This window comes from Brassica napus, chromosome A9 (genome assembly GCF_020379485.1).
Source record: "Brassica napus cultivar Da-Ae chromosome A9, Da-Ae, whole genome shotgun sequence".
Taxonomy (NCBI): Eukaryota; Viridiplantae; Streptophyta; class Magnoliopsida; order Brassicales; family Brassicaceae; genus Brassica; species Brassica napus.
Genome location: NC_063442.1, coordinates 9041741 through 9055931, shown reverse-complemented (window position 1 = coordinate 9055931; position 14191 = coordinate 9041741). Strand labels below are relative to the sequence as shown.

The window sequence follows — 14191 nt, the reverse complement described above, 5'->3', positions numbered from 1 at the left end:
AGGGCCACAATGAACACAATAGAGAACTAAGTTCTACGAGAAAATGAAGCTGCGTTATGCCTGTTGTCTCGGTTTACATAAAACACCGGTTGGTTCAAGACATCATGTTCACCTTCTGGTAAAGTAAACCCGACAGATATTAACTATGAGTGGTTCAAGGCTTAAAAATGCCACCAACTCAAACACAGTGAATTTTTCGCAAACACTCTCGATAAGTCTGTCTAGTCTAGTCAGGATTAGAATAAGTATAGTTTTTTTTTTTAGAGTCTATCGAGTCTGCATTTAGTCTGCATATGTCTAGAGTCATTTCTATTCATGTGGGGGATTGTTGGACCAATTTATTAAGCCCAATGGCTTTAATAAAAAATTGGAAATGATGAAAAGAAATGGGCCTGCGGGAGTTAACTCAAGAAGCCTTTCATGACTTTAATGAAGGAGTTTTAAAAACATCCCACATCGGTTACATGAGGAGAAAACGAGCAGTATATATAAGTGTATACACTTACACTAGATTAAACGGCTCAGAGGAAGAGAGAGCTCCCCACGCGCGCGCCGCCGCCGCCGTCCGGCCGGCTTGGCTCGGCTCGGCGTGGGCGTGGGCTTGGGCTTGGGCTTGGGCTTGGGCTTGGGCTTGGGCTTGGGCTTGGGTGGAGGGCCTTTGGCCCGATAAGAATTATTCTTTTTGGACCAAGTTAAGCTCAACACTTTGCCATTTAAAATCTCAAAAACAACATGCATTTTATTTTAAAACGACAAGCAGTTTGTCTATAAAATAAAAACGTCATGCAGTTCATCCTCTCGAGATATTTAAACGAGATAAGAGAGAGAGAGAGCGAGTCTTGGAGAATAAGTTTGTAACTTAAACTTCCCGAGATCTTTGCCAAATCCCCACTAACGTGCGCACGTTATGCAACAGTTACGGGAAGTCGCTCCTCGTCCATCCTTTTAAATACAACTCATCTCTCTTCTCATTTCTCCAACTTTTTCCGTATCAAAATCCAACAGCAAAAATCCCTCTGCGTAAGTCTATTTTGCGAGAGTGTTTCGTAGAGTTTATAGTTCGATAGGGCGATCACGAGTGAGGCGTGATTCGTCTGCCATGGTTTTATCCTGGGACTCTATATTCGTACAGTTCCGTCTCACTAACGGAGCGAATATTTTGAGTTAAGGAAAGAGATCATATCTCGACTCCATGTCTCTTTGCGAATACGATTTCTTATCGTTCTTGTATTCGTCTTTACATTCGTATATTTCCTTAACCTCGTTTCTTATTTTATCGTTTATGTCAGTCCGGTTTTCCGGCTTTTACACTATTCATACGGGTCAGATTGTTTTCTTTTACAACCATAGCGACGACATGTACGCTCGGTGTTTTGTTCTCTATTACGATCACAAGACGAATAGACTCATAAATAGGCGGTTGTCTTATGGTGCATAAGTAGGGTTTCAACCGGTTTCTGCAATGTTGCTTTCTTGTGATTATGTAGAGAATGTTATGTCGTTTAAAAAAAAAAAAAAAAAGAATAAGTTTATATTGCATGGGACTATATATTGTGCTCATTATATATGTTTGATTGACCGGAGGCAGAAACATGAAACATATAATGTTTTGTTTAGCGATGTCGTCGTGTCACATGAAGCTGTTCTTAACTTCACTCCAACTTTAGTTATTGCCAAGAACAGCGCAACTACACACAATTAAACAATTTCCCATGTCTGAAACAATAACGCGTTATAATTAAACTATGCACATTAATCCATTGTGATAATGATTTGATTTATTTATCACTCTTTCTTAAGAGTTTTGGACTAGCTAGTAAAAGTAAATTAAAATTCTAATTAGTTTGAAGATAAGTAAATCTTGTGCTATTTGGATCTGTGACCTTACATAATTCACTAAAATCAAGTATTATTCAATATTAGATCATTGTTTTTAAAAGAAAAACATCAACATTTTTACAATGGAATTTTATAGAATTTCACGAGTAAAAGTATTAGAAACAAAATCTAAAATAGCAACACTTAATTGCATTGATTTATAAGTTCAGACATACATTCATCTACAGGCTACAGCTAACATTGTTGACAAATATCATTAATCTATATGTATGATATGACCAAGTTCGCTACACCAAGACGTGCAGACTCAATTGATCATATACTACAATGAATGATTAGCTAAACGTGCGTGCATGTCTTTTAGAAAAACATATACAAAAATGTTACACACGAAAGAACACCCAAAACAACCAAAGAAGAAAAACATGCCTGTCTCCATCTCAAAGAGACGACCAAGAACATCCAAAAAAACAGAAACCGAGAAACCCGAGGCATCACTTAAAGATCCTCGTACCGGCTGTAATAGCATATGTTCGGTGTTCTCTAGTTCAATTCTCTATCGTGTTCCTCTCACGATTCTCTTTCTCTTCTTTATCTATCTTTGGTCAACTTCCACCACCGTTATCTCCGGTAACGTCGTTCATATATGCATCTCTTCACGGAAGCTCAACGATCTTTACTGTCTCACCGCCGGTACTCAGCCCGGTTTACATGTACCGGTCAGTAACTTCACTAATCCGGTTAGTGAAAACGTGATCAAAAGTGAAGAAGAGAAGAGTGTTGTTGTTCTTGGTGAAGGTGGAGAAAGAGACTCAGCCAGCTTTACAGTCGGAGCAAGCCCCGACGTCATCAAGAATGAAACTTCCACCGAAGAAAGAGGTTCCAGTCTTTATCAAGATTCTAAACCCGTCAATGAGAAGAATCTTGATTCGTTTCTTGTTGATTGGGATTCAGAGACCGGAGAAGAGCGATATCGATATATCAACTCCAAAGATGAAGACGAGGAGACTGCTCTAAAGGCCGTGGACAAGTATCTTAAAATACAAAGATCTTGGCTATCAACCGTGAACAACCGCAATAAACAAGGATCTTGCGAAGGAAAAGGTATCTACGTTTATGATCTACCGTCTAAATTCAACAAAGACTTGTTGGGAGAATGCTCGGACATGGTTCCATGGGCCAACTTTTGTAGCTACTTCAAGAACGATGCGCTCGGTGAATCCATTGAGAGTCTCGGTAAAGGCTGGTTTAGAACGCATCAGTACTCTCTTGAGCCGATCTTTCATTCTCGTGTTTTGAAGCATCCATGTAGGGTTTACGACGAGAACCTAGCCAAGCTCTTCTATGTACCCTTTTATGGCGGTATCGATGTTTTGAGATGGCATTTCAAGAACGTTTCCGAGGATATAAAGGATGTTTTAGCCATTGAGGTTGTTAAGTGGCTCGGATCGAAACAATCTTGGAGGAAAAACGCGGGAAAAGATCATGTGTTCGTTCTAGGAAAGATCTCTTGGGATTTTAGGAGGAAAAACAAGCTTTCTTGGGGCTCAAGTTTACTTGAGATGCAAGAAATGAAAAACCCTACGAAGCTTCTCATCGAACGTAATCCATGGGAAGTCAATGATATTGCTATACCTCATCCAACGTTCTTCCATCCGAAAACCGACGACGATATCTCAAACTGGCAAAACAAGATCATCATGAAACATCGTAGGAGCCTAATCAGCTTCGCTGGTGGAGCAAGACCTGGTAACCCTGATAGCATCCGGTCAACATTGATTGATCAATGCACGTCATCTCCGGACCAATGCCGGTTCTTGAACTGTACCAGTGGAGGCTGCGATAAACCGGAGTCGGTTATAGAGCTTTTCCAAGATTCGGAGTTCTGTCTTCAGCCACCAGGAGACAGTCCGACAAGAAAATCGGTTTTTGATTCCCTTGTAGCCGGTTGTATTCCGGTTATCTTTGATCCGTACACGGCGTACTATCAGTACACGTGGCATTTACCGGAGGATCACCGGACATACTCGGTGTATATAAACAAAGAAGATTTGAAGGCAAATAAAGTGAATGTGATTGAGAAGTTGATGGCAATGAGTCTAAGGGAAAGAGAGGATATGAGAAGTTACATTGTTCATGAGCTTTTGCCTGGTTTAGTCTATGGTGATCCTAATGGTAAGTTTGAGAGGTTCCGAGATGGTTTTGATATTACTATTGATAGTTTGCTCCGTATGATTTCAAAAAAAATTGTAAGTTGATTTTATATGAATCTAACTATCATTTTCAACTGTAATTTGTTTATCTGAATATTGTCAAGAATCTCAAATGATATTAATGTGACTTCTTGATTTTTTAGAGAAAATTAAAACCTGTTTTTAAAATGCCTCATGCATGCCTAGTGGTGACTTGTGAGTAGATAGGTTCGTAGGATAGATTACAAAATAGGATATTTAGAGATAATGGCCGGTGTTGTTCTGTCTGACTAAATGGCCTGTGTTGATAACTGTATTTTTGGATCATCAACTTCTCAGCAATGACATTGACATTGGTTTGAATTGGTTCTGCTTTTGTTTCACAAATCCGAACTTGTTCCTCTAACGACTAAGCCGGTTATCAAGATAAACAAGCATTGCCTCATGTTTATAAAACACCCGAGTATCATAATCCACAAAACAGGTCAATCATGTGATAAGAGAATCAAATTTACTGAAACAAATACAAATGTGGTGAGTTTTTTTTTGGTTCAAACAGTTCATTTCACCAATGCATTGGTACAAAGCTTTTAACCTCAGACGAGATTATACCACATAAACAAATAATGCAGTCTAGCAACAAGCTGAAACACTCATTTAGATCCAGCTCAACCTAACGTACATTATTGTTTTTTTCAACCACAATGGGATGAATCACTCTACAACTCGAAACGATTCACCTCTTAGACCTCCTAAATTCTACCACTAAGTAACAAGACTACAGCGCTATTCCTAATTCTCCTAAGATGAACTACAACATATGACTCGGAGCAGCTGGTACCACAAGATGAGGGACTGAGTAACACCTAAACAGGTCCATGTTCTAACCAAAACCCCATTGATTAAAAATCAAAGACAAAGGGGGTGTTGACCAAACTGATCCAGTCTGAACCAGACAAGATAAATCCAATCCAGAACTCAGGATAACACAAGAAATAAATAAACAGAGAATTAATCGGATAAATAGTCAAACATCTCCTTAAATAACCTGAAGAGAGAAGGATTCTGTTACATTACAATGTTAGAAGGAACTCAGAGATCTGTCTCAATCCTCTGAGATTTCTGGTTTTAACATTCCCAGATAAATCTACATTACAACAAAGATATTTACAGCACTCACATTCTATATGCTGCTGCTGCTTCAATAACTAACGAAGGTAGTGGTAGTAAATAGGAAGAAACATCAATACTGTTTCGTTTTTGAATCATCCGCGAGTCAAGTCAATATCAGTGAGTAGGTTTCTGCTAGAGTCAAGTGATCTGCCTGAGCCTGAGACTGAACCTTCCCCTGAACCAGGCCATCCACTCATTCCCTGAGCTGAGAAGTCCTGTGGCGTCTCATGAGCTTCTTCTGGTGCATTAGCTGGTGTTGGCTCCATTTCGCTGTTGTCGTGCTCTTCCTTTGGTTTATTCTCTTGTTTGATAGTCTTGTTAGTGTTATTAGGCTTCGCAATTCCTCCGTATACAAAACTACAAGCCACCACCTTCAAATAACAAACAATGTTTTTCTTTTAGTTTCAGTCTTTAAACCATTAGAGAAAAGGGATTCAAAAACCTGAACGAGGCTGGCTGCAATAAGCATTCCAATCCCACCGCCAAGAACATGACCTTCAGGACCAGAAAGAGAGACACTCAAACCGCCTGTCCTACTTTTGGGTCCACCACCTTCATTCACCAAGTAAGATCCGCCTAAACTTAGAATCTCAAAACGTCCCTAAACACACACACACACAAAGGGAGGTGAATATAAAGAAATATCAATAGTTTTCTATGTTTTGAGTTTCTCCAGTTTAACAGAATGAATGATTTTTGAAACCTCGAATGTTAAAGAAGCCTCTGTTGTAGCGGGTTGACGTAGAGTGACTGAAGAAACTGTTCCGGTGCCTGACATTACACAAAGAGCCCGAGGTCTTTGCTGTGAGAACGCCATAACTTTCGAAACAACATCCTGCGAGGAAGGTACAATGAGAATCAATTTTCAGACTGTTAATAAACATTACCATTGGATTGAGATGAGTTTTTAATAGAGTATACTTCTCCTGCTTCCACACTGATGACATGAGGTGCAAAAGCAAGTCCAGCTGAAGTGTTCATCCACTCACCTAATGTAATAAACAGATGTAGACCCATTATTGACTAAACACCTTCCAGAGACTAATTATTTATCTAAACACAGATTATACCAAACATGGATCAGCCAAGTTACTAATTCACAGCTTAGCACCTAAACAATCAATGTTGTGTAGCAGTAACAAACAGATCCAAGCTCATGTTCTTCACAACTGACACTAAAAGAGCTTAAGGTCTCAACCAAGATTAACCACACCAATTACTAATCTAAACACAAGTAGAGTTTTGAAATGAACACAACATACTCTAACCTAATAACATAATCATAAGTTCTTGACAAATGTAAGATAAAGAAGATCAGACCAAGATTAGCCAGACGTTGCTTCCTTCCAGTACCAGGAGGACGACCTCTGGCTCGCTTAGGAGCATTTGGATCAGTCACTGCAGAAGAGTCCTTAGCTTTGTTACTCGCAGAAGAAGAAGAAGGCATGGGAGAAAGCCCTAAGGAGACTTGACCTTCAGGAGCATACTTCCTCGGCCGTCCACGTTTCTTCTTAACCATCGGCGTCTCCATCATTGGCGGCGGCTGCTGCTCCACCGCAACAGAAGAAGACATCCCCATGTGAATGCTGTGTCCGAAGTCAGAGAGTCTGTGGTCGGCCATGGGGAACTGAGGTCCCGGATTGTTGGCCAAAGGGTGGTGAACGTTAGGGTTAGGCATAGGCCTCATCCCCGGCGGCGCGTGAAGTCCACTCGCGACCTGGGAAGGAGAGAGATTCGTGAAGGCTCCTCCTCCTCCTCCTCTCTGGAGATAGTAGTGAGAGCCTGGAAATGCCATTGCTTCTCTCCCGTCCATGCATCTAAGACCTTTTGAATTACTTGAAAGATTGAAACTTTATGAAACCCTAATTGCCCAAATTAGCAAAGAGAGAGAAAGTAGCTCTTTCCTAATACTGTTACAGTCTACTGAGAGGAAGAAATCTCAAAAAGAGAGAAAGAAGCTAGATTTTGATTTCGAAATCTAGGGTTTCTCAGATGAGCAACGCAAATGCACATCAGAGGAGAGACAACGGATTTATCATTTTTTTTTAATATATAATAAGAAATGGAGATTTTGAATTTTTTGAGGCCTTCTCTGAAAAGTTTGGAAGACTGAGGAAGAAGAGAGGAGAGAGTGACGACGAAGACGACGACCATTGTTTTCTCTTTATATATTTCTCTTTCTTTAATTGTTTTTCTTTTTAAAAACTTTAATGTTAAGTTGGTTTGTTTATGATTTTATTTTTTTAAGCATATGAACTTTCTTTGTTGATTTTTAATGTCACATTGGACCTATGACTGAATTAAATTTTTTTTGTCATTGAGTCTATATTCATTAAATATTTATTGCTTATTATCAAATGATATTTAATGCTTTTCATGTACAAACCATATTTTAAGAAAATAAACTCATCTCGTGATAATTATATGCTCATTTTTGATGATATACAGTATGTGTACAATTAAGATAATGATATATAATAATTTTCTTACAAAAGAGCAAATAATAATATTTTTTGATATAAAAATATAATTTTCTTACAAAAGAGCAATACTTAGTTATGTAATAACCCCCCTTAAAAATTGTCTCATTTATTTAGTAATTTTTTGTATTTATACATTATGTGTTCTGTTATATCCGTTTGTAGTTGATTTAAAATATTCAAAATGTTCATTTCTCATGATTTTTATTTCTAAACAAAGCTACTTTTATTTTGGTTCTTGAATAGAAAATAGGGATGTGGTAGAGAGATAGATGTGTTGTTGATTAAAGAGAAGAGCCAAAGAGTAGAGAGGATCTCTCTTTCTCTCATGTCTATGTCACTTTGCTATTTCTTTCTTTGCTTTGGACAGTGAGCCCTCTCTCCTAACTTTATTTTGTTTCCATTTTTATATTCCCCTTTTTCATTTACTTTTTAATCTATATTCTTTTTCTTTCAAAAGTTTTGAAAGTGATTTGAGAAAATATGCGTGATAATAATTTAAATTCCATCTAAACTGAAAGCTATAATGCATTTAATACCCGGTGGCTAAAAGAACCCGACCAAAAACTTCCAATCTATCAATAAATAGTGCTGATTCATAATTTGTATCTTTAAGATTTGTCTTAGGCTACGAATAGTAATAGCAGGAGTGGTGCGGAACAAGCGGTTTAACTGCGCTGCAGTTTTAACAGTTATAAAAACATATAGATATAGGCTTCGAATGTTTACAACCGCTCCGCCCCGCACCGTAGTTAACAGTAACAAAAATCTCTACATATACCATATATCTATACATTTTTATAATTATTAAAACCGTACCGCAGTTAAACCGTTTGTCCCGCACCGCTCAAACCGCAGTCACCATTCGGAACTTATAGTATATGTAGAGATTTTTGTTACTGTTAACTGCGGGACGGGACGGGATGATGGTCACTATATATCTATATATTTTTATAACTGTTAGAACTGCACCGCAGTTAAACTGCTTGTCCTACACCGCTCAAAAATCTATCCAGTTTCTGATTAATTTCATCATAAAAGTTTAATAGTCTTTCCTTAATCTTTACACTAACTTGTATTGTCAAAAATATACACTCAGTTACTCACTGCTTCAACACCTACATAATTTGACTTTTCTCGACTATAAAATAAAATAACTTTGACAAAAAAATAATAACTGTAATAATTTTGAGTCTCACTTGTCTACTTTTTGGCCAACTTTCACCTAAATTAATGTGACTTTTTTATTTAGCAATTTTCATAAAAGATGGCACAATTACTCGAGGCCGACTACTACTTGACTTGAAGTTTTAAATGTTTTTTTCTTACATAAATGGCAATAAACATGCACAAACTAATCCATATACCATTTATAACTTCACAAATAAGATATGGAGAGTGTGAATCACAATGAATGTAGATTTACTGAAATGGAAGTAGAGTGTTGAATGATGCTTTCAGCCTGAGGTTGGTGTCTGAAAAGGTAGCTACGTTTTAATGAAAGTGCTTTAGTTTAAAATACTGCACAATATATATACAACATTATACATTTATGGTATGTATATAGAGAGATGATGTATTATGGTTGTGGGTCTGTGAATGATGTCATCAAAAGTGGTTTTCTTTCTGAAACTTGTAAGGAAAATGATCTCAACTGTTGCTTTTTAATTTTCTTCCTTCTGATGTATTTGTGGGGTTAGGGTATAGGGAGATATGATTCTCTTCACACATTGTGGTGGTCCGGAGATTTTTACTCCAACAATTTCAAATTTCTAATATCTACCGGTAGTTTTGGTGTGGCCAGAGATCTTTTAAAGTTTGAAGTGTTTATCAAATATCAACCAAATCCATGATATACTGAAATTTACGATACATATTTTTTAACGAAAACGCATATATGAATAAAATTTTCATAACCAGCATTCCCATGATACTAAAAATTGCATAGAACTACAAATCAATGGTGAACTAATGATAACAAGCCTTGAGTTACAATAACAACTACAAAATGCAAATTTATTGTTAGTTGTTGTAATCAGTGTATGGAATTTTCCTTACACTGGCTCAGAGCCCGTCCTGGAGAAAAAAAAGGGGCTCCATTCAAAACCAAAAAAATATTATTTATATATAAAAATTAAAATATTTTATTAAATTTCTTTTAATAAAAATATAGTTTAAATAATTTTTTATTTTTTAAAGAAAAATAAAAGTTATTTGATTCAGTAAAATCATGGAAATAATATTTTATTTATAATCAAATTTATTCATCACAATAACACAAATTTATTATATATTTTTTATTCTACATCACATTTTATATATAATTATATTAATATAGGTATATGAATAGAGATTTTTTTTTAAATGGGGATCCCACAAAGTGGAAGCCCCATCCAAATGCTTCAAATGTATGTCTTTAAGTCCGCTATGCACTGATTACAACAACTAACAATATATTTGATTTTGAATCTTTATTGTATATGTTGTCTTATTAGTTCAACTGGTGAATGTGTTGAATTTGATCATACTATTCATGTTATATGTTAAATTCGGGCTTATTGTGAGCTTTCAACTTAAAATCAATTACTAGTAAGTAGTTTGGTCCTAATCCTTTATATATTACTCATGTTCCAATATAACCGTCAATCTCGACAATATCCTAGTTAAGGATTTAGTTCGTTCGGACCATTAGACCATTCAGGTCAATGTCGGTTTATGATCGACCAAGCCTCTTTCAATGGACCTAATCGATTTCGGTTCAGTTGAGGGAGAATATGTTCGAACTCTGATACCATGTTAACTTCAAATTTATTATGGACTTCCAACTTAAAATCAGTTGGTGATAAATAGATTGTCCCTAACTCTTTACATATTACTCATATCTATGTGGGTGCTTATAGTCTTACATTATCGAACATACAATCTAAATTCAAGTCCAAAAGCTTTTATGTTCCCAATTTTCCAATGGAAAAATTACAAGAATGACTTCACACATCTAAAATTGAATAAATCAAATGGAAACACTATGAAATGGAGACACTACAAGTCAATAAAAAAAAGAATCGACGACAGAAAAACATATCCAATGGGAAACATTACAAAACGGAGAGAAGGAAGCCAAACGCCTCTTAGTTTCTATTTATGGGAAGGGAACTTCGTGCCGGTTTTCAACGAATGAGAACTGTTTGACGTTTATATTATAGAAGATATACTACGTGTAGTTTCGTTTTACTTGCTAATGGATTGTTGGGCCCTGGACGTTCATTGCTTTTCTTGTATGGCCTGGGATTAATCTTTACCCAAGGACTCGATCATTAAGGTAAATAAGTTTTCCGAGCTAAATTACAAACTCGGACCTATACTTTGCATAACGATAATAACAAAATTAATTCCATATTGTTAAAAAAATAAAAACAGACTTTGTGTAATTATCTACAATTTCGTGGATAATTTATTTTACTAGGACAAAAAATGTTTCAAGAAAATAAGGAGAAGTTGTGTGTGTGTTACAACTTTCAAGGTTAGAAGAAACAAAACAAAAATAGTGTAAATTTTATATCGATATTAGGTCGCAGGTAACAATGGGAAGGTCGGTGAAAAGTGATATCATGCATATTTCCATTGTTTTATCCATCCATCCATATGCATTTTGATCATATAGATTAGGATTTAGTCATGTTTAGGTTGCATTTTGCATACATGAGTCCTTATCAGGTATTGGAGTATCATATGGAGTTCTTGGAGACGTTTGGGTGCATTTGGAGCTCAAAAGAAGTGTTTAAAGTGATCAGCGGACGAGCAACCCACCGGAGCGACCTAACCGGAGCGACGTCCTGAAGTCGCTGTGCCTTACCTCTCGGAGCGACCACGTTGGAGCGACGTCCTGAAGTCGCTCGCTCTTCTGACGAAACAGAGCTCAAAACTGAAGCCGGAGCGACCTCTCGCAGCGACACCCTGAGGTCGCTCCCGAAGCCCAGAGCGACGTGCTGGAGCGACTTGCCGAGGTCGCTGCGCGTCGCCTATATGCTCGAATTCATGTTTTCTCAAGGGCCTTTTTGTCATTTCATTATGCACGTTTTTGTTTTCAAAACCTATGTTTTATTACTCTGTAAGCCACCAGGAGGCAGATCATCTTTGTTCTTAGAAAAACCACCAAAAACCTTTGGAAAGTGATCTCTTTGAATCAATTGATCAATTTTGTTATTGAAATTCTGTGTTCCTTTTATTTCTTGTATTTCTCTACATGATTAATCTGAAATCCAACATGGATTTAAGAGGGATCATGGAGATTAGTGAGTAATCACCTTTTGAATTCATGGGTTAGGGAGATTAAGGGTGATTAGGTTAGAACTAGGATGTTTTAGTGTAGATCATTCATATTTCCTTGCTAGTAGAGTGAACATAAAGCATCTTCTGAGTTGGCCACTCAATTGTTGATCCTTAGGCATTTCTCACCCGAAAGGTGTTCGATGAAATGCCCGAGACAACTCTCCTAGGCTTTTAGCATGCTCTGCCAAAGACATTTGTTGTTAGAGATGCTAAGATAGCTAATAGACTTGTTAGTAATGATTGCTTTCATATATTCAACCAAAGACATTTGATGTTTGAATTGTGTTTAGTAAATGAACATTCATCTAGACATAGAGTTTGTTTAGGATTGTGTCTAAGCTTAAGGTTAATAGATTGATTGATCGTTTGCCATCTTTAGTTCGAAACTTGATCACCCGAGGTCTAATCCCTATATCCATGAGTTCTCTTTTCCAATAGTTAAGAAAGTATCATTTAGTTATTCCTTTTAATTAGTCATAGTTTAAAAACCCATCTAAATCATTGGTTGCACTTAGATTAAGTGATTACTTGCATTCTCGGTGCTTTGATATCTCTCAGAACTGGTTCGACAATCATTTATACTACAACATTTGTCTTAGGAGCCTTGAAAACTCCTAACATCAAATTGGCGCCGTTGCCAAATTCTGAGTAGATTTAAACATTGAGATTTAGTCAATTGCTTGAGACTAAGTCATTTTTATTTTCTTTTGTTACTGACTCTTCTTCACCTCCCTTTAATCTACAGGTGTATGAACTTGAGGAGCAGGGGTCCATCAAACCTAGTTCCAAGAGCAGCAGACATCAGGGCTTTAGAGAGAGAGTGTACTAGAAAGAGAAGAGAAGAAGAACATCAGGCTCAATTGCAGAGACTGAACACTGACATGGGAGACGTTCATCAAGAAGATGCAGGCGTCAATGGCGCTAACAACAATGGCCCACCTAACCAACAGCGAGCAGCTCGACCCATTGGCACTTACGACCGTCCAAACATTCATGGTCATAGATTGGGAATCCGAGCACCCGCTGTGGCAGCCAACAACTTTGAGATCAAGTCAGGACTCCTCAACGTGATCGAGAACAACAAGTATCATGGCTTGGCTCTAGAGGATCCATTTGATCACTTGGACAGGTTCGACAGCTACTGTGGGTTGTCAAAAACCAATGGTGTGTCCGAAGATGCCTTAAAGCTCAAGCTATTCCCTTTCTCTTTGGGAGATAAGGCACGTCAGTGGGAGAAGTCTCTACCCAGCGACTCCATTACCACTTGGGATGACTGCAAGAAAGCATTCTTGGAGAAGTTCTTCTCTACTTCAAGAACTGCTAAGCTGAGAAACGAGATCTCCAGCTTTCAACAGAAGGGCTTGGAAGGTTTCAGTGAAGCCTGGGAGAGATTCAAGGGCTATCAAGCTCAATGCCCACACCATGGTTTCTCTAAGGAGAGCTTGCTGAGCACATTCTACCGTGGTGCTCTCCCTAAGTACAGAGCCAGACTGGATACAGCTAGTAATGGGTTCTTCTTGGGGAGAACTGAGGAGGATGCAGAGGAGCTGGTTGACAACATGGTTAAGAGTGATGCAGTCTACAGTGGAGACCACGACAGAAGCAGTAGAACTGAGGATAAGCAAACGAGGAAGGAGTTGAAAGCTCTACAGGATAAGATAGACATCCTCCTTGCTGATAAAGCTACCCAAGAGCAGCTGCACTTTGTCGGCAACCCAAGCCAAGAGACACCAGCTGTTGTCCATGAAGTTGAGGGTTTGGAAGGTCAGGAAGAGCTGTGTTTCATCAACAACAATGGTAGCTGGTACAAGAAAGAACCCAACTTTCAGTACAACAACTACCAACAGAAGTCCTATTCCAACAACCAGCAGAGTGGTTATCAGCCTCGGAACAATCAGCAAGGCAGCTATCAACCTCAGCAGAACCCTCCTCCTGGTTTCAACAACAAGGGCAACCATTCTTCCCAACAACAATCTAATCCCTCTACCTCCACTCCTCAAGTCAGCAGCACTGATGCTCTACTGAAACAAATCCTGGAGTCTCAAACAAGAAGTGAGAAGCATGTTGGCTATGAGTTGAAGAATCTTCACTCAAAGATTGATGGGAGCTACAATGAGCTCAACAACAAGTTCAGAGCTTTGGAGAACCAGTTTGCTGCCATGAACACTCAACAAAATC

The 14191-nt window shown here is 38.0% G+C and overlaps 2 protein-coding genes and 1 non-coding gene across 3 annotated transcripts; 1 reads left to right on the top strand and 2 right to left on the bottom strand.

The window, feature by feature from the left end:
* Nucleotides 1–247: 247 nt before the first annotated feature.
* LOC106362825 (xyloglucan-specific galacturonosyltransferase 1) lies at nt 248–4875 on the top strand. The gene has a single exon (XM_013802666.3). The coding sequence runs from the start codon at nt 2193–2195 to the stop codon at nt 4095–4097; it is 1905 nt and encodes a 634-aa protein (XP_013658120.2). The 5' UTR covers nt 248–2192; the 3' UTR covers nt 4098–4875.
* A 180-nt stretch (nt 4876–5055) lies between these two features.
* On the bottom strand, nt 5056–7353 carry LOC106366516 (AT-hook motif nuclear-localized protein 5-like). The gene is made up of 5 exons (XM_013806126.3): nt 6525–7353; nt 6126–6193; nt 5908–6039; nt 5647–5805; nt 5056–5575 (listed from the first exon to the last, which is right to left on the bottom strand). Exons 1-5 carry the CDS (start codon nt 7015–7017, stop codon nt 5297–5299), a joined length of 1131 nt encoding a protein of 376 aa, XP_013661580.1. The 5' UTR covers nt 7018–7353; the 3' UTR covers nt 5056–5296.
* Nucleotides 7354–13335: 5982 nt separating this feature from the next.
* Nucleotides 13336–13442, bottom strand: LOC125578702. Its single transcript, XR_007316785.1, has one exon. It is a non-coding gene; the product is annotated as a small nucleolar RNA R71 (small nucleolar RNA).
* Nucleotides 13443–14191: the final 749 nt, after the last annotated feature.